This window comes from Lygodium microphyllum, unplaced genomic scaffold (genome assembly GCF_053477565.2).
Source record: "Lygodium microphyllum isolate KBCC unplaced genomic scaffold, Lygodium_microphyllum_v1.1.10 scaffold_133, whole genome shotgun sequence".
NCBI classification, from domain to species: Eukaryota; Viridiplantae; Streptophyta; class Polypodiopsida; order Schizaeales; family Lygodiaceae; genus Lygodium; species Lygodium microphyllum.
The window spans coordinates 157,041-182,175 of record NW_028229616.1 but is presented as its reverse complement, the minus strand read 5'-3'; the positions used below and the strand labels follow the sequence as shown (position 1 = coordinate 182,175).

Genomic DNA, 25,135 nt, shown 5'->3' with positions numbered 1-25,135 from the left:
ACAGATTCTCGATTGTGTGCTAACCTTCTTTTGGAAGATGAATATGCATATGATGTATTGAAGCAACGTAGAGTTTGTGTTTCTATGGAGGCAATGTTGAATGATGGACAGAGAGTTGCATATAATGTAGTTATAGATGCTATTGGTGCAAAATTCGAAGTTTTTTTTTTAATGGTCCCGGTGGTTATGGGAAGACATTTCTTTACAAGTGTTTGCTTGCTAGGTTACACAGTGATTGTCGTATAACATTAGCAACAGCTTCATCTGGCATTGCTCCTTTGCTTCAGGGTGGTCGTATTGCTTACTCAAGGTTTAAAATTCCATTAGATTTAAGTAATCGATCCACCTGTAATATTCCTGTTTAGAGAGATTTTACTCAGCTATTGAGACGGTCAAGCCTTCTTTTGTGGGATGAGGTTCCCATGATGCACATGTATGCATTTGAAGTGGTTGATAAAACTTTAAGGGATATTATGAGTTGTGATAAACCATTTGGTGGAAAGGTCACTTTACTTAGAGGTAATTTTAGACAGATCCTATCCATTGTGATGAAGGGCTCCCGTGAAGATATTGTTAATGTGATGCTATGTTACTCTCATTTATGGCAATATGTTAAGGTGCTAAGGTTATCTGGGAATATGCGAATGTCAACCGTTAGTGATGTAATGGATAATGGGTTTATTAGTTGGATTTAATGGATAGGGGATGAAGTGGGTATTATTGAGAATTGTGATAAGTTACATATTCCATTTGGCATGGTATTGAAAGGACACTCCATTGAAATGTTGATTGATAGTGTGTACAATGAAGTATCCACAGTGAGAGACTTTGGAGCATATTTCAGGGAGCGTGCTATACTTGCAGTGTGAATTAAAGAGGTGGTTTCTTTGAATCATCGTGCATTGCAATTGATGCCTAAAGAGGTTATACAGTACTATAGTGTAGTTTCAATTGCAGAGATGAATGATAGCTCATTTTTGTACTCTATAGAGTATTTAAATACACTAGATCTTGGAGGTAGGTTTCCTCCCCATCTATTACTGCTAAAGATGAATGTACCTATTATTCTACTAAGAAACTTAAATCTAGGAAAGGTTTGTGTAATGGTACATGGTTGATATGTAAGGCATTCAATAAAAAGGTAATAGATGCTGAGATAATAACGGGAACAAATGTAGGGGAACAAGTTTTCATTCCTTGGATCACTTTTATTCCTAGCACTTTGCAATTTCCATTTACTATGAGGTTGAGGCAGGGTCTTGTTCGACTGGCGTTTGCTATGATGATCAATAAGTCACACGGCCAAACTTTGTCTATTGTTGGTCTTTACTTAAGACACCAGTATTTACACATGGACAATTGTATGTTGCATTTTGAAGGGTAAAATCCTCATGTAGTGTGAGAGTCTTGCTGGATGAAAATGAGAGCATTGTGAATGTCACGACGAACATTGTATACAAGGATGTGCTTCAGAAGATGCAATAAGGTGTATTACTTTTTTGCAGGGATGCATACATAGATGTGTTTTTTGGATGGTGGAATGATATGGTTGCTTTTTTGCAGAGATGTATCTATTGAAATATGATAGCTTTGTGGTCTCTTCTTGGCACATATGTGAAATGGCCTTTTATGCCATGTTTGGTTGGCATATACTTAGTAGTAACTGATTGTTTCCTACACTATATTTAAGTATTTGCTCGACTTTTTGCAGATGCCTACTCCAAGTTGGGGCTATTATCCAGCTTTCGAATATCGGAAGGAATTGCAATGTATATTGCGTGTATTAACAATGCATGGTATTATAAGAAAAACACTTGCAAGGGTCATTATATGATGATATCAATATAGAGATTTTACTTCCAGTTTTATTGAGGTGGTGCATTGTGGATATACTCAGTGTTTTCGAGTGCATATAGGTGAAGCTGAACAAGACAAGAGGTTTCGACGATCTCACATTGATAGAATACCAAGGGGGTGGCCGATATATGAATTTAACGACCTCCATTGCTTTGTGATGCTACATCAAGCTATGACAATGCCTACCAAGTGGTTTGCAGATGTTAGGCCAGGTATTGTTATTCTAAAGTTAAGTATTCTTTGTCAATTGTTAGATGTGTTTGCGTTTACATTGTGGCTTTAAAAAATTTAGGTGCAAGAAAGAGAGGGAAGATTATCATGTCCCTTGTACCATCGCCAAGACAAGGACTGACGACAGGACTTGCTTCACCTAACCATGCTGTGTTGGAAAATGGAATCATTCGCAACGATTCTTAGCTTCGTGGCCACGAAGTGGGATAGCGTTCCGTGCAAGGAACGCTAGTTAACATTAATCATAATGCCACTAATATGAGATTACCTAATGTACATCCATAGTGTTAATTCATTAATATGTGATTTGAGGGTTTAATTTGGGACGTGTCTAGTGGACAGGTGGTGGGTCGTGGGTGGTGTGTAAACATTTGTAGACAGATGGTGGCTGGACAATTATTGGCTAGAAAAAGTGTCAATGGGCCAGTATGTAAGTAGATAGCGAACAAGTGTCTATGCCCACCAAAACTGAGATAACGAACAAGTGCCGATGCCCATCTCAGCATATTGGGCGAGCAATATGGGTGGGTAACCAGCCTTACATGGCCCACCATGTATAATTGCCGATTGTAGTTCGATACGGATTTCATGCAGTGGTAACATTCCCCGCGAAAATGGGAGCCAAGGACCAAGATGCGGAACCTTTGGGATCACGATTCAAAAAATTCAGAGGCAAGCTGAAAGGCCACACACGAAAATTGCAGGCTTGGCCCGAGTCCCGACACACACGACACGAGAGTCAGTCAGCCAGCCAGCCATGGCTCATCATCATCATCACTCCGTCGACGACAAGAAGGAATCCCCTCATCACCACTCCGTCGATGACGACTCCCTCTCCACAGCACGTGCTTCTGCTGTCTCTCTGGCTTCCTCCCCCCATTCCTCCTCCTCCTCCTCCTCCAACAAGAAAAGCCCCACCTCCCCCCGCAATGCCGGCGTCGCCGCCCCCGGAAAGCCCGGCAGCCACCGCCGCAGACTCGTGCTCATCAACCCCCCTTCTGCATTCCATCCGGACATCCACCCCCCTTCCCTAGTCAGAGTGCAGCGTGCCCTCCACTGCCACAATAGAGGGACCCAGTCAGGTCTGCGCGATCGACTGCCGCCCCACATCGCCTTGCGCTCTCGATTCCGCGACGAGCAGGGGCGGTTCATCCTGGAGGGAAGCTCAGGAGGACACTACGTTGGGGATGTAGTTGGAGGCCTGCCTCATGGTCATGGACAGCATTATATTCCGCTCTCTTCCCTTAAGAAAATGCACTTGCTCTATGATGGACAGTGGGCTTATGGTAGCAAGACAGGAAAGGGCATCATATTTTACACTAATGGCGAGGTAATTGGACTCATTCAAGTCCACAAGGACTAAATCCATGACAATTTACAGTGGCGAAGAATCCACACAATTCATGTATCCACATAAGTAGCGCTGTTCTCATTCTACGAGGTTAGTGAGGTGGCGGATTCAATGTGATCAGATGTTTCACAGAAAGCGTGTTTCCTTACATGGATTAGCAAGACGTATTGATTATCTCTATCTTAGGGTCAAAAGCTGTTGGCATGTAGGGACAGTCATGTTTGTGCGAAGGCTTCAGCACATCAAACACATTTGCACCTAATTGGTGAAAAAGGCTCTTCGTGTGTGCCATGCCACTGTAGTTTGATTAAATGAGCTGCTAGACAGAAAGTGTCTAAGAGGATGGTCTTAATTAATGCTTATGCTTTCTCATCGTGTACTTTAGGAATACAGAGGAGAACTGCGCAGTAATCAACGTTGGGGCTGTGGCTGGATGAGGTACCAGGATGGTTCGTTCTATGTTGGTGACTGGTCAAGAGGCCGAAGACATGGCATTGGTTTCCATGTACGCTATCTCCTTGTCTACCAATCTCATTCTGGGCCTGCATGAAGTCTTAGGCAGTCCAGAAAAAAATGGCACGAGAATTACACTAAACACCATACTTGGCCATAAGTTTTGGGCATTTGTTAGGACTTTTTCTAGGTTACATGCACCTTAATGCATTTATGAAGTCACGAATACATACTCATGCATGAAAATATGCATTCTAGCTTCTCTTCTGCAATATCATCAATTAAAATCTTGGCTTTGTACTAAATATAATCAGGTCATCTTACAAGTCTATTTTTTGAAGTATGAACCGAATTCACAGCTGAACCAGCAAATGCTATCATGCTTTTGCTCCTAGTCTTATTTTGTGAAGTACGAACTGTATTCACAGTTGAACCAGGAAATGCTATTATGCTTTTGCTCCTAGTCTTATAGCCTTCAACTTAAGGCAGGCATGTGACTCGATTATCGGGATCATTTTCATGGTTGCTGTTCCTCCTTGTATACATCAGAATTGTCATGTAGTAGCTTCTCAGATATTGCTTGCAGGCTTGGAATCATTACACATGGAAATCCATATTCAGTGGGGATTTCCTGGGGATTTTTTGTGGTGAAGTGCCTCTAGAGTTTCTTTAATCACTGTGTCTGCCTGAGGGATGAAGTATATAATTACAGATGTTTGCAAACTGACCTCATCAAGTGGTCTGTTTTGTGTCTTGGCTTCCATCATGTCTTATTGTCATCTTCTGGTGTGCATAATGGTTTCAGATACTAAAATGCCAAATTCTTCAAAATAAATCGGAATGTTTCAACTCTGCCTTGCCAAAATGTGGCATGTGCTGGTTTCATGTCAAAGCGTTGTAATCTTCTGTGCTCAATGGATTATGGGCATGATACTAACATACATCACTGACCTGAACCTTTGTGACTTGTCATGTTGTGGCCTTCTACCAGTTATATAAGAATGGGGACTGTTTCCATGGATCATTTTGCAAGGATTCACAAGATGGATGGGGTACTTTTTATTGGCATTCCATAAGACGCAAGTTTGAAGGAGAATGGGTAGTAAATCAGCCCTACAGTGGTTATTACTCCCATATTGATACAGAAGATTTCAACCTCATCCAGAAAAGGCTTCTAGAATTATGCCCTCAAGCCTTATCTTGCCTCTTGCATGAAACAGTTTCACAAGATAGAAAGGTAATCACTTCTTACAAAGACGTGGTCTGAATTTTACAATGTAAAGTCCACAAGATCTATGAGACTAAAGACATGACAGTGCTTGTAGTTACTATGTCTAATAACAGAAAGTGAAAAAGAACAAGTAAAAAACATAGAGGCTCAGAACAAGAATAACCGTAGTAAAGGCCTTTTGGTTAGTGATGGGCTTTTTCAATGGCTAGTAAAGTGTGCCCAATGTTAGGTGCAGTTGCTGCCGCATCTATCTGGAGTGGAACGTAGGCCACTGAGCACTACATGCCGCAAGGAATCTGCACCTCCTAAGCACCAATACTTGATTCCAAGAAAATGAAGTAAAAAGTACACCCAAGAGGTGCCAAACACAAAGCATTCCTGCCCCCTCTTAAACACACTTTCCATGAGGCCTGCCTTTACAATGTTACACAGGCTACAAGTAGTATGGGACTTGAGAGTTGGCATAGACCAGAGCCAAGAGCACTCACTATGACGCACCTCCCCAAGTAGCATACGTATTTCTTCCAAAACCAACCACTAATTCAGCTATTAGTGATAGTGGGTCAGCTCTTCCAATTGACATATTTCAAACCTTGCTAATTTGATTGCTTTGACTGTTTTGATGTTTGCTCAAGAGCAACAGTAGCTTGACACAGAACGTGGGGAAACTCCAGGAGCCTTATAATTTTAAAGGGTTCAACTTTTCAAGGCGTATTCTCTTAGTTGTAAATAGACCATAAAGGTTTTTGTTTCTCCCTCGGAAAGTGGGCCACTCTGGAATTTACCCTTTTTCGTGACTTGGCCTTTCTCTTTCATTCTGCATGTGCCGGTCTTGGTTAAATCTATCGTCTTCATTGTTTTACATAATTGAGCTACTCTCAACTGCGCCTATCAATTAGTGCACTCTTCCTGCATTTGCTGCACCTGTGCTCAGGTCACCTATGACAAAGCATATTCAATAATAGGCAAAGATTTTGGAACTGCTTATCATCCTTTGCTTGTGTGCATCTCAAGGAGCTTGGTGCTGTCTACAGCAGTCAACTACAACTATTCCTCTCCCTTTTCTAGATATTTTACATCAGCTTTGCTATTTTTGTAGTCATTTAAGCTCTTTTAATTTCAAATTTTTTGCATCATTTTGATGCGTTTACTAATGATGCACATTAGTGTGTGCATTTACTTGATCAATTCTCACTTTTACTTCATCTAGTACACAATCCGACTTCCATTTGTTATGCACTACTGAAGTCGGTGAGTCCTTAATTCTCAATATTGAATGCTCATTATCTCTCAGGTGTCTTGAGCATTACTTTCATCTAGTGAGTCTGTCCAGGCTTCCTTTTCCATCAGGCAAGCCTGAATTGATATGTTTCAGAATCTGGGATTCTGGACGTCTGTTATGGAATGTCAACTTGGTTAAGGCAGAGCTGTTAGCTAACTACCAGATTTATTGAGAATTTTGGTAGCGTTCTGCCCAACTTCTTGATTAAGAAACGTGAGGGGTTGTCTCTTTCCTGTGAGGGGATGGGCCTGTTTATCTTAAGGCCTTGTTCTTGTGTCTGTACTGTACTTATCTATTCCTTCAATCCATGTGTTAATGATCAAGTCTGATTCATAGTTATAATTACCTTTCATGGAAATACTCACCATGTCTCATTTGACTATTTACATTAGTTTTAGCATTAGTCATACATGTCTCTTTCCTGTAAGGGGATGGGCCTGTTTATCTTAAGGCCTTGTTCTTGTGTCTGTACTGTACATATCTATTCCTTCAATCCATGTGTTAATGATCAAGTCTGATTTATAGTTATAATTACCTATCATGGAAATCCTTGCCATGTTTCATTTGATTATTTACATTAGTTTTAGCATTAGTCATGCAAGTAGATGGCCATTGACACTAGCAGTAGCAATAGTTAAATTAGTGGCAGGCCATTGACATAAGTAGCAGCAATAGTCAAATGAGTAGGAAGAATCAGGAGAAAAAATCTTTCGGGCTACATATGGGAAAGGAACCATGCCAAAAAGTGTCCGCATGGGTACCTAATCAGCCAGCTTTGTGGGCCTTAAGCATGGCCATAGATGGTGCCATTTGAATGGTCGTAAAGGTATTATGATATTTTCCATGGAAGGAGTTTTGGCATTCTGTACCTAAGTGTAGTAGTTGGAGGGCCATGCCCTTTCAGTAAAATTAGAATGTGATTCTCCCCAAAACAGCTGAAGTATGAGAAAACATTCATATAAATATCAATTGTTGACATTTATTTCACTTAATTTTTAATTGAGCACATATAGGAATGGTGTTTAGAAAGGTTGACATTTTGCCTGGATTTTTCACTGAGTGCATGTAGAAATGGTTTCTACAAAAAGTTGATTGATTCGTTTGGTCTGTAGATGATGCACCTGCAATTACAACATCCACTCTTGACAATATTCAATGTGATATTGGAGCTACGTGCAATCAGAGCTGGTGACAATATATCAAAGCAGTTGTCTAAGACGGTAAAAAAGAGAAATCTTCGAGATTAATAGAAAAATTATGCATAGAATACTAATATGCTCATGATGTGTTAATCTCATGGCACGTCCTCCTTATTGCTCAGTATCTTTTACCACAGATTGTGGTGCCAAATTTACACATACCATCATAGGAATAAGGGGGGAGTTGAGAGATTGGTTTCAAAAGGAAGGAATGATTGCTGGCGTCTGCAAAATGGCATGTCAATGCATGTGGAGTTGGTCTATATTTCAGGCACTCCACAAAGTTTCAGAGTCAAGTAACGCAGAACAACCAGTGAACAAAAAACGGTGGTTATGGAAGTACACTATGCAGGCAGGCCTGCTCAAAACAGCCTGATCATCCTAAATATGAATAAAAGAAACAAAACTGAAGTTGCTTGTGGAGGAGGAAACACTGGTACCTAGTAGTGAAAAGCCTGGTTGCTGCTTTATGCAAAGTGGAGGGTAAACTGATTGTCATGTGCTTTTTATCTCAGTTTGGGCAAAAATAAAGTCAGTCTCTTGTATGTTGTGGTCCACAGCATAAAAGTGGGAGGGACAAGTTCTCTTACGAAGGCTAATATATCATTGGGTTATGAAATTCAGTAAGGTCGAATGATATACCAGGACTATGTCTCATAGACTGGCCATAATGGAATTTTTATGTTTTCCAAGCTTGATATATAATCACATTATCATTGAAACTTATGGAAGGTGAGATGATGTAATCTAGATTAGTGTTTGTACGAGGTGAGTCATGAGGAATTTTCAAGTCTTTCCATATCACGTTCATCAATACATGAACTATATTTTGGCAGTCAGAGATTGGAAATGCCTTGTAGTGTTTATTAACCTGATCCTATCTAAAGCAAAATGTACATAAAGCCTAGCAATCACATTAGTGAAATTTCAAGGCTTCATGAAACTCCAATAATTCTGCATGTGTTCCATTTGTAGATCTAGGTCAAGTTGTGAAGAAAACTGCTAGGGTTTGCATTGAGGACACACAAAGTGTATGATCACGACAGAAACACAAAGAGACAGAAGCGAGGTAAAATTTATGGGATGCGGCCGATTGAGTAATAGTGACCCAAAAGACGGGAGTAGGGAGGGTACACCCAACACATCACAAAAAAGAACAAGCTAACCCATCCACTCAAGGTGTCGATGATGAGGAAAAATAGGTGATGAGGTATCCATGTGATGAAGGAGGATGGTGGTGTGGTGACATCTGCCGCTGCCGGTGGAGAAACAACTTAGGATCCGCTCAAGTGGTGCTCTGCACAATGAGATGCAAAGCATGCTACATGTTGAAGAATGCTCATGTAGCAGGTGCCACTTGGACAATGTTCCTCATGGGGAAATTGTTCACTTACCTAAGCGCCCTAGTACAAAGATGATGAAATCATGTAATGCAAAGGGTAAGGTACAACAAGGGGGGAGAAGCTGATGTCGAAGAAAAAGTGCTGAAGGCTGTAGAATACCAAGAAGGGTAGGAACCCCCTCTCAACCTTGATGTAGATGTCGAAGAAGGAAGAGGAGCTTGATGTCGGTTTTCGTATGGTGTCGAGAACCATAAGGAACGAAAGAAGATGAAGTGGATGAAGCACCCCGCTAAAAGAGCAAGGTAGAAGTCACCACCATGATAGCATCAAGAGAGATGCTGCATGATTTGCCTCGAGAGGGGAAACCGCCATGCTGGAAGAAGAGCAAGCACTCCTAGGATGATGAAACCATGAAAGGAACGGTGTACATCCCCATGTCCCTAGCCCAGGTAGAACCAAATCAATTTGCAAGTTAGCCCTACACTAAAAGACAAAACCCTACAAAAGAGATGAGAATCTGGAAACACAGAGATCAGTGGTGAGATGCTCCAAAGCAAAACATAACAGAAAGAAAATCTAACTCAAAATAAATGCAATGAATATGTATGTGTGTGAGTAGATACAGTGGAAGACAAAAGAATGGAAAAGCTAAGGACAATGAATCCTATGGGTCCAACTCTAAGAGTGCGAAAAATGAATGCTAGACTGACCTAGGGTATCCGAAAGGACCGAGAGACATGCTAGTCTAAGAAGGTGGCCACCATCGCGTACGTCCAGTAGTAGGGCTCTGCCAAGGGAATGCTTGATGAGGTGGGAAGGAAGGTGAGATAGATGCATGAATTGCAATGGGATCGGAACTTGTAGACCGATCAACCAGTCTCTCAGGGGTAGTGAAAGAGATGGGCTACTGAGGCTATACTCGAACCACATGTCCAGTAGCAACAACGGGTGCTGAAGGAGGAGATGAAGCAGGAGCGGAAGGCGTAGCCCCATTGGACTATGCAATCGCAGCGGTCTGTTGAGCTTTTTAGATGGAAGACCTTGGGCCTTGGAGCGATACTCCTCGTCCACATGGCCTGCTCTTTGGCAATGTGTGCAAAACCGGTTTTTCTTAGGGAGTTGTTGCCAAATAGGTTTAGATTCTTTGGTTACACCTGAGGAAGAGGAGTCACCCTTTGATTGGCTTGCCTTCACATCTTGCGAGTTCTTGCCATTGGTGGTTTTTCCTCTCGAAGAAGAGGCAACCAATCCCTCTACTCTGAATAAGACTGCGATGAGGATTTCTTGTGGACTTGATCATGTAGCCTTGCGTAACGCAAGAACTGGCACTCAAACTTGTAGATGGTTGGCAATCGAGGTTGGGAGATGATGTATTGAATGAAATTGAAGTACTTTTCAGGCAGCTTATTCAAGAAGAATGTAACTCGATTGTCATTTGACTTTGGAGAGCCAATAGTGGCGAACTCGGCAAGTAACCGCCTATTTTCAGCCAGCTTGACTTTTAGACTATCCCCTTCCTTAATAGAGAACTCTTGAAGCTCAAAGTTGAGATTGATGCGCTGAGTACGATCACGAGCCGCATAGCGGTCGAGAAGGTGACTCCAACGCTCTGACGCGAGCGAGAAGTGCTACAACTGAGAGTGAAACTTAGGAAGCAATCCCTGCATCAGCTCAACATTGGTTGTTGCATTGTAGGCTCTCCATTGATGGATGTAATCGAGGTGAGCTAGTCAAGGGTCCGGCATAGGCTCTAGACCAATGACGAGGTCCCAAAGACCATGAGACTCAAGCACTTGTTGCATGAAATTAGACCAAGTGGTGAAATTTGACCCGTTAAAACGTATCTTTTTAGTGAAGGCATTCTTGGTCGTTGCAACAGGAGTGGTAGTGCTCGGAGATGGATAGTGTGAAAAAGTGTAGTGTGGGTAGGATGGGGGAGAGTACACTTGGGAATGGGCCCTAGAGTGCCTACCAGGCATGCGGGTAGTGTGCAAGGTGGATCCATAGGTAGGGATGGGTGGACTAGGCATGGGTATGGTATCCACATGAGGAACCCAAGGAGGTGGGATTGGGACATAGGGAGCAGAAGATGGGAATCCTTGCGTAGGTGTAACCCAAGGAGTGTGAAGACACACCATAAGTTGAGGATGGAAACCCTTGCGTATGAGTGGTCATGGGAGATGTGAAGCTGGGGATAGTGAGGGGGATGCCCATCACAGTCGACCCAGGAGTTATGGGTGTGCTCATTTGCTGAAATGTGAGAGGCACTGTGTTAAAGGGTGGCATTTTCCCTAACGAAGTACCATGGTGCAAAGAGGGTAGAGAATGGGGTGGAGAAGGAAAAGGTGCTAGGAGTGGAGATGGAAGATCCTATCCCTAGGGTGTGTGATGCAGATGTGGATTGTAATCCAAGGTTTTGGAAAGATGATGAGAGGTGTGATATAGAAGAGGGTGGGATGGAACGGAAGTGAGAAGTGTGTGTGACATGCTCAAATGAAACAGAAGTTGTAGATGTACCTGGATTCCGTTTGCTTTGTGAGCCCCTCTATTAAAGTTCACATATGCAAAGTCATCCGGATCGTGTACCTCAAAAGAAGAAACATGCGAGGGTTTTGATTTATGCAACTCAAAAGGATTGTACAAACTTGACATTGGACCTGGTTGAGATGATGAATATGGATCGCTAGACGTTTCGAATGCCATATGTCGTGCATGATCAGAGAGGTGGCTAGCCTCACCAAGCGGTCCGAATGTGGTAGCAAAGCTTGTAGGAGAGGTGTAAACATCACCGTACTTGTTGCAATAGTACTTCTCAAAGTCCTCCTTTGTCATGTTAGTGAAATCTGGAATAGGAGTAGAAAAAGAAAGTGAAGGTGAAAGTGGAGTGTCATCCTCCTTATCGAGTCCATAGTGCCGTCTCAGGGCCTCCAATGATGGAGAAGCTTGATAGGACATCATAGGGACTGGAGAAGGAGGTGTCTGGGACATTGTGATTCGGTTACGAGTCATAGTGTGTGCCTTGCATAAAGACTAGCTCTCCACAATATTCGCAGGATACTCTTTAGAAGAGCACCGACTTTGATACCATGTGAAGAAAACTGCTAGGGTTTTCACTGAGAAAACACAGTGTACGACCACGACAGAGACACAAAGAGACAAACATAGATAGAGAGCAAAACTCAAAACTCAAACACAGAAACTTAAACATTAATAGAAGAAGGAAGAGAGAGAACACAACTCTGAAGTGAATGAATGCTGTAAATGAATGTAAGAGTGTACAATGTGCTCAAGGGCAGAGCAATGTCGGAGTATGACGTGTACCGAAGACAGATCCCAAGTCTATGATCACCAGTCGGAGTGTGAAGAGAGAGGAAATTGCAAAACACTGACACCAAGGGCTGCTAGAGATAGAGGCGACGGCTGTAGAGGGGAGAGATGGCACCAGATGGTTCCAAAAGGATGCAAACGCAAGCTGTAGAATGTCGCCTGATGTTGGAGATGCTGGCGATGGCAGCTGGAGGCCAAATGCAGCCTGGGAGATGGCACTAGACAGTGGGCGAGAGTTGGAAGAAGGTGCTAGTGCACTACGAGATTGGAGGGAGAGGTGGCAGCAGTCGTAAAGGTTGGACAGCCTCATGGAGGTAGACTAATGGCTGCAATCTGCACTGGAGAGAGTGAAATTTGCATAGTCGGAATGAGGCTGAATGGGGGCAGCCTGTCTATTTATAGATGTAGAAGGATGCCCCAAAAATTAGGGTTTTTGGGAGGCCATTGAAGCTCTCTCGGAATTAGGGTTTTAGGGTTTTTCATTAATTAAGTGTGTTTTGGGGCTGTTTAAGAATGCTAATCAGCTGAAAGGTGTGTTTTAGCTCAACAATGGCGATAGTGCAAATGCTAATGGCGACAGTTGGAGGAGGGCAACTGATTGCAAATGCAAGCTAGATGATGATGGCAACAACTCGTGTTGATGGTGATTGGATGCAGATGATGGCGATTGGCCTTGGTAGTAGCAAACACGAATTCCCTGATGCTGGTGATAGTTCCAGCAGACAGGCGACAGGTATAGAGGTTGGAAACATGCGCTAGGTGATAGCAGACTGCGATGGAAGGCTCTAACTGCGATGTCCTCCGCAAATGGGATATGGGCAGTAGAGATACGGCTCTTGAAACTTGCAAAAACGAGATTATGGGAGAGTGGTGGACTGCATGCCTATTTGTAGGAAGTTTGGGGCACCCAAAATTGGGTTTTGCATGTGGGACACAATAACTCTCTAGGATCGCATTTCTTTTTAAAATAAGAAGGTTTCTTCATTAATTAAGGGTATTTTGGGGCTTTTAAGTCAAGCTAATGAATTTTTAGCTCAACAAAGTGCAGAGTTCTCTTTTTGCACTTTAGCTTTTTTCTAGTGTAGAAAGGGGACATTGTATAGAGAGTTCTTCCAAGTTAACCAGCTGTGCACTTTAGGGGACCAGATCTGTAGTCTTCGTGGTTAAAATGAGAGGGTTTGATTATGTCCTTAGGAGGTGATGGGATTTGCCATCAACTTCTATAGACACCTTATTCAGTAGTAGATGGTCTCAACTCCGGATGCGATGCAAGAAGTAGGTGTGGGATTGCATCCCATCCCTTGTGATAGCTGAGATGGGATGATTCCTCCTTTCCCCTCTCACTAAGGAGGAGCTTTTCGAGGCATTCGAGATGAGGATGAGTAGAAATGCCTTGGAGAGGATAGGTTGCTATTTGGGGCCTTCTTCTTTGCCTACAGGGAGGGGGTGAAGGACCCCCCGACGAGTAGATGAGGAGATCTTCAGTTCCAAGTGAATGCTAGGCAGCATGTTAGCAAGCCTAGTCAATCTCCTCCCCAAAGGGGGAGACTGCCTAGAGTTGTCTAGTGGCAACTAATCATCACCTTGTTGTTAGTAGCCTACAAGGTGATGCCAAAGATGATTGGCTGTTGATTCTACCCCATTTTTTTGGACATCATTTGTGATACATAGACTTGCTTTGTCTACGATAGGAGCATCCTGGTCCTTGGACAATGTATTCACCTTCTTCGAGGCCACAAAATGGGCTCAAGATAGCAGCCAGAGCGGATGGTGATACTCCTCCTAGACTTCGGGAAGACCAATGAGAGGGTTGTTTGGGACTTCTGAGATGGCATCATGGCACAACTAGGCCATACGTGACCTTGGCAGAGCTTTGGACATCCATTATCCACTCACTTCTCAACCATTGGGATAAGCTACAAGGCGAGTCTTGGGGCCATCAAGAGCTTGGACAGCAATTCATACTCACTTGGGTGGCCACGGCTGGTTTTTCTCGATGCAGGTGGGCAACCCTAGGTGGGGGTACATTCCGTCTCCATGGCTTCTTTCCCCCATACATCCAAACCCCCTTGAGAGGCTTGTATACATGATTGTTTTTTGATTTTGAGATGGCTCCAACTGGATTGTTGAGCACATTTAGCCAAATTTTTATTGCGTGAAAAAAGGTGCTCAGTTGGGTTGACGTGGGGATAACATATGGAGCTGAGCTGAGGATGGCAGAAAAGGTGGCAACTGGTGGAGGACAGGAAGAAAAAGCAAGATGGTGGTAGCCTCCTAAATGTGAAAGCAGGCAAACTTGGCAAAAGCATAAGCTATAAAAGCATGGAGATTCTTCATCATGGTTGATGTCATCAAAAGCATCTTATGATGTTCTTGGGAGTGAGATCCATCAATTTGATTAGAAGAAAGTGAGAAGGCATAACGTGCTATACTAAAAAAGTGAGCCTTTTGAAAGTTGTAGGCACAATCATGAAAGGGGTGATTAACAACGAAGAGGAGAGTGAAGGTGAGGTGCTGTTCACATTGAAGGTGGTGGCGGGAGAGAGTGTGAGTGTTGTAGCCAAGTTGGTGGTAGTATTGTGTTGTTGTTCAAAGGAAGAAGTTTGTGAAGCTATGGAGTTCTCTTGGCTTGATGTGGTGGTATTTTCCAGTGGGTTTGGAGTTCTTGGTTGGTGTTCTATTTCTATTTTCTTTTCAGCTCACAATGCTACTTCTATAACTTGAGATAGCACTATTGGACTTTGCAGAAGATCAATTCATGGTGATGCTTGTTAGCCTCCTTTTGTTGTTTGCTGCACCGGTTTGCTATTTATCATGACCTTGCTTCAACAATTGATCTGCTGTCCACAATCAGCCAATTCACCACATAGCTCTTGGTAGATGTCTCCAAAGCATGGTTGAAGGTATTGTTAATTGGCCTCCCATAAGTATCTCAAAGGGTTTTTGCTCAGTAGAATTGTGGACCATATCATTGATTGTATGCTTGACCAATGGTAGATCTGAATAGTAGCAATGAAGAATGGGTATCAAGGTATGATTGCAATTTCTGTTTTCCCATCATTTTGTAGGTGAAAATGTAGTAGAGAACGCTAATTTCATGCCAAGGGCATAGAAGGCGGCCTTCCAAAACTCACTAGTGAACTTCGAATATGATTCTCTTTGGCAAGCTATGCTTTTGGAAGATCTCTTTGCTGAAGAGCCATGCAATCTCCATGGCATCCGTGTCAAATTTGCATGGAATAAAAAATCACTTGCTGAACTTGTCCACCACTATAAAGATGGGATCATTCTGCAAGTGCTTGCTCTTTGGAAGGCTTTTAACAAAATCCATTGAATTTCCTCTCCAAGGCAAATCTGAAATTGGTAGTGGCTGTAGATTGCCTGCCACTTTTTGATTGTCTAGTTTTGAGGTTTATCATGCCTAGCATTCCCTTATTTACCAGTGAATATGTCACTTCATTCTCAGCCAATAGAAATGTTGTGGAAACTTCTCAAGCATGGGATCTTCACCACCATTTCTTGCAATAAGTGCATCATGTGCCTACTAACTAATAATAGCCTTGTAAGATCTTGTAGCAACAAGACAAAGCTTTTCCATCACAAAGATATTGACAAAAATAATAGGTATGCTCTGATACCATGTCAAAATAGTGTGATGGAATGGTATGCACTTATACCATATCAGAGACATAGTAGGGTTTGTAGGGGGAAACATAGAGTGTACAACAAACATTAAGAGAAGAAGAATTTCAAAGAAAACAAAACATAGAAGAAGAAGGTGAATGATGAATCATTGAATCATGCTAAGTGAATCAAGCAGATACAACAGAGCCGAAGCTTTGAAGACAGTTGCATTGTCTTGTTAGATCAGGCGGCAACACCCAAAGGGAATCTGCACAGTGGAGGGAGCGAAACGCAGTCCTCCAGTAGTAGGATATCAAAGGTAATGCTGAATGGTGGAGGAATGGACAGCCAGCTATAGAGGGAGCGAAACGCAATCCTTTGGTAGTAGGATATTGAAGGTAATGCTGAATGGTGAAGGAAAGATAGCCAGTTGTAGAGGGAGTGAAAGTCAGTCCTCAAGAGGTGTCAAAGATGAAGGATATACTGAAATCTCTCCAAGATGATGGCTGTGATCAAGATGAGTGCTGGGCAGCTAGCTGGAGAAGAAAATGCAAGAATATCTGATGAAAATCTCTCTGTGTAAGTAGTTGTAGATAGGTGATTGTTGGGCAGCCCTTCAAGAGTGTAAAAAACGCAAGTATCTGATGCAAGGCTGATAAAGAGGGCGTAACTTTCTGTAGATGGCCTGAAATTGCTGCAAACACAAGCCTAATGATGACTCCAAGTTAGGAAGGCTGACGCTAAATGATGTAGGCTTCAAAACACTAGGTGGACATGGATGTAGAGGCCATGAACCATAATGTCCTCTTTGTAGGGTGTAAACGGTAGTGGAGAGGATGGAGAAAGGAGAGAGGAATGTGGAAGAGAGTGACAAAGTCTCAGAAGGAATGATAGTGTGGGATGAAGAATGAGGGAAGTCAGTGCTTTATTTTTAGGCATAGACTATCTTGAGTGGTGCCCCAACTGGCACCCATTGAAGTTCTGGGTGGTGCCTTGACACTAAATAATGATCCAAATAAAGCCTTTTCGGGGCTGTAAATGGAAATCAAAGTAGGAATGAAGGAGAAGAAATGTACTGAATGACTTGGTTTCTCAATTGATATATCCATCCATCTATAGCACAAAATCCAATTGTTGACCTTGTTGGCACTTTGGCATCTCCAATTTGAATCTAGATCAGTCTCATAGAGCTCTTTTATAGGATTAAAGAACTGTGACTCCATGGAACTGACCACTGTCATTGCATGTGTTGCCAGGGAATTGGTCTTTAAACCCTTGAAAAGGGAGTACTCATAAACTTAGTCTACAAAGCATTTAATCTTAATCTTGAAATCAGGAATAAAACAATTAGCACACATAACATATGGGAGCTAGAACACTCCTATTCAAAGGCACAACACACAAATTGGCCCCAAAGCTTGGCGCCTCTTGTGCTATTTCTTGATCATTGAGAGCTACACCACCTAGATACAGAAGAGCCTAGAACTGCTCCGAAACATAGAGTTTCAATCACTAGGATTTTGGCACTTTCATCATTAGCCACACATAGTTTGACACTAGAGACTTCCTAATTGGGTATTTACTTAGGCCTTGTAATAGACTTCCCTTAGATGTATATTTTTTGTTTTTGAAGTCCCTTAACAAGGATTTTTTGTACTTTGCTTTGGGATGAGTTGTCTTGAGAGAATTTATCAATAGAATCATTATTTCTTCCAAAAAAAAGGGAACTATATTTGCCCATAGTGGAGTTTGCCTATAACAACATGTTATGTAGTGCATACTTCCACAAGCAAGGTGCCATTTGAGATTGTGGAAGGGGGAAATAAAATTTTTTCCATTTTGCATATAGGATAAGATCTTTGAGGCCAACAAGTGTTGTAAGCCTCCAACAAAATCAAGAAATAGCACGATAAGGAATTGGTTCTTGCAGCGGGCAAAGAGATGTGCAATTTGAGAAGATGAAGATATTTTCTAGGATGCTCCGCTCCTAGACAAACCCTCTTATGTCTGCTTTTTGTTTTTCCATTTCTAAGTTGCATCCAATAGGAGATTTAGTCTAGCTTGTATATGTCTATAAGGCTACAATAGCATGACACACTCTCATAATCCCATATTAGAGGTTGTTGCTCCTATGGACCCATATATTGAGGAGGCATATGTACAAGTGTTGGAAATGAGAGCCTAGCAGTTTAACGCTCTGGGTGAAAGGAAACAAGAGGAGAACATCACATGGGCAAGACAAGCATCTTTCAGGCAAAACATGGTGTACGGATGTCACATTTTGTAGAAGGTTGGTTATCAAAAAGGGGGCAATTGTTCTTGGATGGCAAGCATTGCTTGGGCAGTAGACTCGACAATAATAAATGACAATAATAAAGGGACGATAATGAACCAGATAGAGGAAAGGCAAGGCAAGGCACTGTCATGGTAAAGAAAATCATGAGAGTTTGGAAGGGGCCAGGGAACATTTTCAACTCTGATTTTTAAATACAACTTTCTTTAGAATTTGTTGTTAGGAAGTCTTCAGTGGATAGAGTAGCCCACACATCTTAAATCAACTTTAGCTCCAACTACTTTGTCAGACTGCACTAACAAGTAAATCATTGGGAAGGTTATAATTTCAATGGTGTAAGATGCAGCAAGTTGGAAGAAAGGAGAATCTGTCTGCTACTCAATTGGAAATATTGAAGAATGTAATTGAAGTGATGGTTCCTATGATTGACAAGAAAGCTGAATTCCCAGTTACACATCTTCGTAGACTGTTGGTTCTTGCTCGGATTGATCCTGATCTTGACCAGGTTTTATGATGCTCTTTTTCATCATCCTTAAACTGCTTTCTTACCATCCTTAAGTTGAAAATAGTAAGGAAACAAAAACAAACTCTCTTATTCATTCAAATCACATTGTTTTATGATATGTTACATTATAATTTGGTTGCACTTAAAAGTCAAGTCAGTCCAATATGTAATCTGAAATAACTATTTGACAATGAAAGAGATGTACAGATGTACAGTCAAACAACAATAGTGATATTTGTAAAATGGTTTGTTTTTGTATAGCATTGTAGGGGTACAGTGTCACACATCTCAATTGACACTAGTCTTTTTAATGACATTCTTTTTGCAAAATATCATCACAAACTCTGTTTCTTTCCCCACAATGAATTCAGAGCACAAGCTTAGACACGTCAATAGCTGAACAACACGACTAATGCTATGGCTTTGGGACAGCTTTTGTCAGTTCCCCTTCACCCCTGGGTCTTCTTTCTCATGTTTCTATCCTTTCAGTCTGGATGATCATTCCACAGCAATGAATCGAACTTCTTCTCTCTTGCAGCATTGGCAACTGTTCTGCTCCGGAGATCATCAAAATAGCCCACCAATCTTGTGTCTCTCTTTAGCCTGAACTTATTGTCTAGATCTTTCCTACCTTAAATTTACATATTCTATCAATTTTATGACAACAAATCTGAAATTCAACAATCATGGATCAGGGATTTACTCAATCACAGCCTTATTTACCTTAAACAGACATGGGCCCCATTTGAGAAGTTGACCCTGATACCATGTTACTGCTTCTAGGAACCAAATCTAACCTGCAAAACAGCAAAAAAAGCATCAAACAGCTGTGGGGCGTGCAGGCTTGAAACCTCCAGCCATGAGAGCCATGGACAGCACCCATAACATCCCAATTGTCCCCCTTGAGCCACGACCTGAGCTGCTAGACATGTTTATACATCCAGCCATGGCTCTATGGAGTTTCATAGCACTAAGAGATGCCCCTGGGGACCTGAGGCTGAGATGGTGCAATAGCAGGTTTGTGCACAACAGTGAATAGAGAATTTACCTTAATCATACCCTTATTCAATTCAGAAAACGCTGTTCAAGAAGTTGGCCCTGAAGGCTGATACCACATTATGGATCCATGCTTCTAGGAACCAAACCTAACCTCCAAACAGAAAGACATTAAACGATCGCTGGGGGTGCAGACTTGATGGGCAACATCCATAGCATCGTGATTGTCCCCATTGAGTCATGAGGTGACCTGCTAGACACATCCCATCTGTCTAGCCATGGCCTCATGGTGTCTCATATGACCAGGGGATGCTCTTTGGGGGGCCTAGGCAGATACAATCTTGGCTTGCACATTTTTTTTGTGCAAATAAAGTGTGGCTGATTATATTACTTCAGAAAAAAACTGAATACAAAGAAGTGTTCATGCTCAACAGACTAGCTGGAGCTGATAATGAGTCGCAGATATATCAAGTGTACAAGCCTCTCAAGGCGGTCTAGGGGGAATGGGGGCAAGAAGCCATGGAGGGGGGGTGTATCGACATCTGGGGCTGCCTGCCTGCATCACGAAAAATAGGTCCTAGCTGCCCCAAGTGTGTAGGAAATGACATCGGAGCTCTTGACGAGCCCTGGGCTCGGCATGCACGTGATCCTATACTCAACAGACTAGTTGGAGCTGATAATGAGTCACAGATATATCAAGTGTACAAGCCTCTCAAGGCGGTCTAGGGGGAATGGGGGCAAGAAGCCATGGAGGGGGGGGGGGGGTGTATCGCCATTTGGGGCTGCCTGCTTGCATCATGAAAAATAGGTCCTGGCTGCCCCAAGTGTGTAGGAAATGACATCAGAGCTCTTGATGAGCCTTGGACTTGCCCTGCACCTGATCCCATCGGCCCCGGAGGGAGTGGATGATGGAGGTCCAAAGCTCTGCTAAGGTCGCTTGTACTGAGAGTCTATCTCCGCCGAAAGCCTCCTGACACTGCGCCTTCCAGATATGCCAACCAGTAAGACTCCCTATGATCTCCCATACCTCAGAGCGGTCTGTTGTGGCCTCCAGTACTTGGTGGATGGGTAGAGCCTCTAAGCCGACTACTGCGCACGACCTTGCCTCGATAATGAATATCGTGTCTTGCATCCCGGCCTCATACAAAAGGTAACGGCCTTGGCTGACCGCCTCCTAGAGCAGAAAGCTCCCCATGGGATACATCCAAGACTGGGTGCTATACGGCGAAGGATCCGGCATGCTCCTCTCCACACGAGCTGCATCGCCTCACATGACCAAAGGCAGTGCTTTGGGGTTTCCAAAGGCTGTTGTGTGTAGTGCTTACAACCTCCCTTCTTCTGCATTTGAGGAAGCCAACTTTCCATTGCCAAGCCCCTATGTGCCACCAGCCATAAGGGGATGCTTGCTGGTGAAAACCTAGCGGCCCATACCTCCTCGGGCTCTATCGGCTCTCGTATTGGGGGGGCAAGCCACTCCTGAGGTATTGTTGCGTCTATCTCCCTTCTTCTCAACTCCACCCCTCTCTGGCAGCCTGATACTCACTGCAACACCTCCTCGTCCACCATCATGTACACCTCCCGCTATGTCTTGATGGTACGAGCCGAGCGAGCCTCCTAACCAGCCCACTAGATACGGGGGCGCTTGCCAATTTGTGCCCCTTCCCGATCCTTGACTTGGGGTTTCTAGATCATCGGCTAATGGTCTATCTCCTCCTGGCAGCCTGGGGGGCTTTGGAGTAGGGCCTTACGGAGGGCCTTGCCACACGCGGAACAAGCTGCGTAGAAAAGGTGATCTGGGTTTATGCGAAGATCCATCTCAGGGACGGCCTCCACTCACCGCCACGCCTCGATCTACAATCCTGGAGACCCTCTTGCAATAGGACCTTCTAGGTCTACCCTCCCAGTGTGAGGCCGCGGACAACTAGCTTGCAAAGTTTCCCAAATAACATCTCTAGTGACCTCTTCTTTGTGGGTGTAGTTATGCGAAGTTTAAGTGTTGTTAAGCAATAGCCTTGGGGGCATACAAACACATGATTTTATATTGTTGAGACTATTGCTTGGTGACATACTCGATTTTGAAATTGGAGCCATTGTTCTATGAATATAATTGTGTAGGTCTCTCTCTCTACTAGGGTGAGAAGAATTGTTGACTTTTAGAACCGACCATTTGGATGAGCCTACATGGATGGAATATTGGTTGCCTTCCAGCTTTTGAGTACAACCTTGACTGCCCTACACTTTCTCAGCTGATCAGGGCTGAACTAGGTGATCGGAGTTGATATCTTGAGAACTGAGACAATGAAGCCATGGACCCACCCACCATGCCCTCTAGGATTAAGGATGGAGCTCTACCAAAGTCACTTCTTGTCTCTAATGATTGATTCACTATTAGGACACCATACATGGACACCATCTCTCCCATAGAGTATGGACTGCTATTAGATTGATTCATATCTCCTCTTCTAGGCTACAAATGGAGACAGGTAGATGAACGGGTATTCCAATGGAGGATAGAACTTGCCAACTTTATGACACAAGGAGGAGCACTACATATATAGATATACAATGTACTATCACATACGAGGATGGTACCATTGCCTCTTCTACGATGGTTTTGGACCTCTTCGTTGTGTTATGGAGTACGAAGATTAGAGATGCCTAGGCTGTGAAGAAATGCTCTAAAAGCAAAAAGAACAAAACCAATCGTACGGCAAAGCATAGACTGAAAAACTCAAAGCACAATTAAGGTTAGGATTAGGGCAACTCAGAGATAGTGAACACAATGAATAATAAAGTGAATGAATAATGAATATATAGTGCTCATGTAGCAAACACATTATGCAGTGAATAGTGAACCTCAAACTCTCGTATCTTTGGGATCAAGGTAGAAGTTATGAGTTGTAGAGTGTATTGTGCTCTGAACGGATCTTGAATCACAACAAAAGCAATGTCCAAGTGTCAAACACCAACAAATGTAGCCAAGAAAGGTTGGATTTGATGCAGACGACAATATAGGAGAGAGAAATACTAAAAATGTAAGTACTTGAGGAGAGAGAAAATTGGCAATTATGTAGAACAGGTAAACGCAAGTTGATTGTACTGGGTGACAGTGCAAATGCTAATGCCGACAATTGGAGAGAGAGATTGACTACAAATGCAAGTAGGATGATGACGGTGACAGCTCCTACTGATGGCAAGTAATGCAGATGATAGTGATCGGCCCTGGCAACAACATACACAAATTCCTTGATGTTGAACTCTAGGAGATAGGTGACAGGTGCAGAGGTTGGAAACAAGCGCCAAGTGAGCAGACTGTGATGGAAGGCTTTGACCACAAAGTCCTTCGCGAATGGGGTGTGGACAACAGAGATACGGCTCTTGAAACTTGCAAAAGCAAGATTGAGGGAGAGTGGTGGGTTGTATGCATATTCATAGAAAGTTGGGGGGTTTTGCATGTGGGACATAGTAACTCTCTAGGATCTCATTTCTTTTTAAAATAAGAGTTTTTTTTTCATTAAATAAGCATGTTTTGGGATTGCTTAAGCTAATGCATCTTTAGCTCAACATTCTCTCTCAGGCCCAAAACTAAGCCATGAGAAATAAGCCCTTATTATATATTTTCTTTTATCCCAAGGCATCCCATCCCAAATCAACCAGGGCATTGGGCAAAGGATATATGTCGGCTGGCCCTTTGACCTGCCAAGACTATAGAGGCGATGGTTATCTTACCAAGGAGCCCAAGTGATTATTCCAAAGAGGTCAGGGCATCGAATCAAGGGTGCTTGTTAGTTGCCCAAGGGCCTACCAAGTCTTGCAAAGGCGGATGGAATCAGCAATGGACTTTTTGGTTTTTTTTTTGTTTTTTAAAAAAGGGATTTTGGTAAAATGCGTCCAAAAGATTTAGCATTTAGTGAGGGTTTCAAAACAGTTATTGTCCCTTTGAGTCATTGTGCCTTGAAGTACGAGAAAATAAACATGGATAGCCCCACTACCATCATAAAACAAGCAAAACAATCCCACACACTACTAGGATAAGTGCCTAGGGATTCCTAAGAGGGTGTGTGCATGTGTCGATCTTATGGAGAATATGCAGAGAGAAAGGTAAGAGGGGTTAGCAAGGAAATCAAGCAAAGCCAGCACACAAGCATATGGAAAAATTGCCTTTGGAGACTGCCATGTGCAATGCCACGATTATGGAGGATTGAGAGATGACCACTCCAAGGGCGACCGAAAAGGGATAAATGTGCACAGATGCATGTTTTATATGAACAAAATGCTGATGCGTTGGGGTAATGCAAAGGAAGATACAAGTATTCATGCTCATGCAAAACACTATGCAATGGTGTCACTTGGACAGTGCCCTCGCAAGGAAATTGTTTACTTGCCCAAGCACCCTTTTACAATTATGTGATCTTGACAGTGCGGTTGAAGTTACAAATATCCATAAGAGATAATACATAATAACTAAATGTTAGAAAGTAAAAAGTTGTAAATATCATCATTGTGACTCTTAAGAGAAGAAAACCGTCCCCTCTTAAACCGAAAGGAGAAGTAAGAGAGAAGCACCCTCTCCTCGTCAATTGGAAGAAGTAGAGGAGAGTGTACCCAAGCCGATCTACGGTAGAAGATACTGTAGAACTAGCGTGTTGACCACCTTGGGCAAAACATATGTAAAATTGTTACTTGATGGTACAAACTCTAGACGAATGGTGCCTAGCTCAACTTGCTCTCTGGTGAAATGGTAGTGAATGACCACATGGCGTGTCCAAGGGGTGATGATAGGATTACCCGCAAGGGCAATGACACTTTGGTTGTCGTAGTAGACAATTGTAGGTGACTCGCAAGGAAACTGAAGTGCAGCCAGCAAATACCTCAGATAGATGGCGTCCATATTACCATCAAAGAGAGCTTGATACTATGTCTCGTTTGTGGAAGTTGTTGGGTTTGACTTACGTCTATGCTCACAGAGGAGTGTCTGTGATCCTCGGTAGGGCACTGGGGCACTTTTTACTCTCTTTATGAGAGGTTTTCTCCCCCAGTTATATTCTTCTTTTATTTTATGTGCTTATGTTACACAATTCGGGCACTTATTGTGCCTACATCTTTTGGGTGTGAACGCACATTAACAACCCTAAGGTTTAAGGGTTGTACTTTGTACTTGCACATTGCTCTTTGATTATTGTATTGGGAGTCTTGTCTTCACTCCCACACTCTCTTCACTGTCAACTGTGTACTCTCAGTTGAGCTTTGATCTGTCCCATGTCTCACATTTGGTATTAGAGCTCAGATTCAGCTCAGACTCACGTATCTCTCAGTCTTGAACTAGTGACACTCAGATTTGCTGAGCTCTAGCTTAGCTCCAGCTTGGTCAGTTGCTGGCTCTGCCTGTAGGACAGCCCCCAGCTGCCCGCACCGCCCAGCTTGTGCCAGGTCTGCCACTATA

The 25,135-nt window shown here is 42.9% G+C and overlaps 1 protein-coding gene across 2 annotated transcripts in view; it reads left to right on the top strand.

Annotated features, from left to right (window-relative positions):
* The first annotated feature begins 2,811 nt into the window (after positions 1 to 2,811).
* The window catches only part of LOC148008436 (uncharacterized), a 50,723-nt gene continuing 28,399 nt past the window's right edge, over positions 2,812 to 25,135 (top strand). Inside the window, exons 1-5 of one of the 2 annotated variants that reach the window (XM_087674214.1) lie at positions 2,812 to 3,418; positions 3,825 to 3,944; positions 4,884 to 5,129; positions 7,518 to 7,625; positions 18,538 to 18,696. In XM_087674214.1, coding sequence (XP_087530340.1) covers positions 2,846 to 3,418; positions 3,825 to 3,944; positions 4,884 to 5,129; positions 7,518 to 7,625; positions 18,538 to 18,696 — 1,206 coding nt within the window. In that variant the 5' untranslated portion in view covers positions 2,812 to 2,845. The remainder of the gene's footprint in view (positions 3,419 to 3,824; positions 3,945 to 4,883; positions 5,130 to 7,517; positions 7,626 to 18,537; positions 18,697 to 25,135) is intronic. The other variant, XM_087674215.1, reaches the window with a different exon arrangement.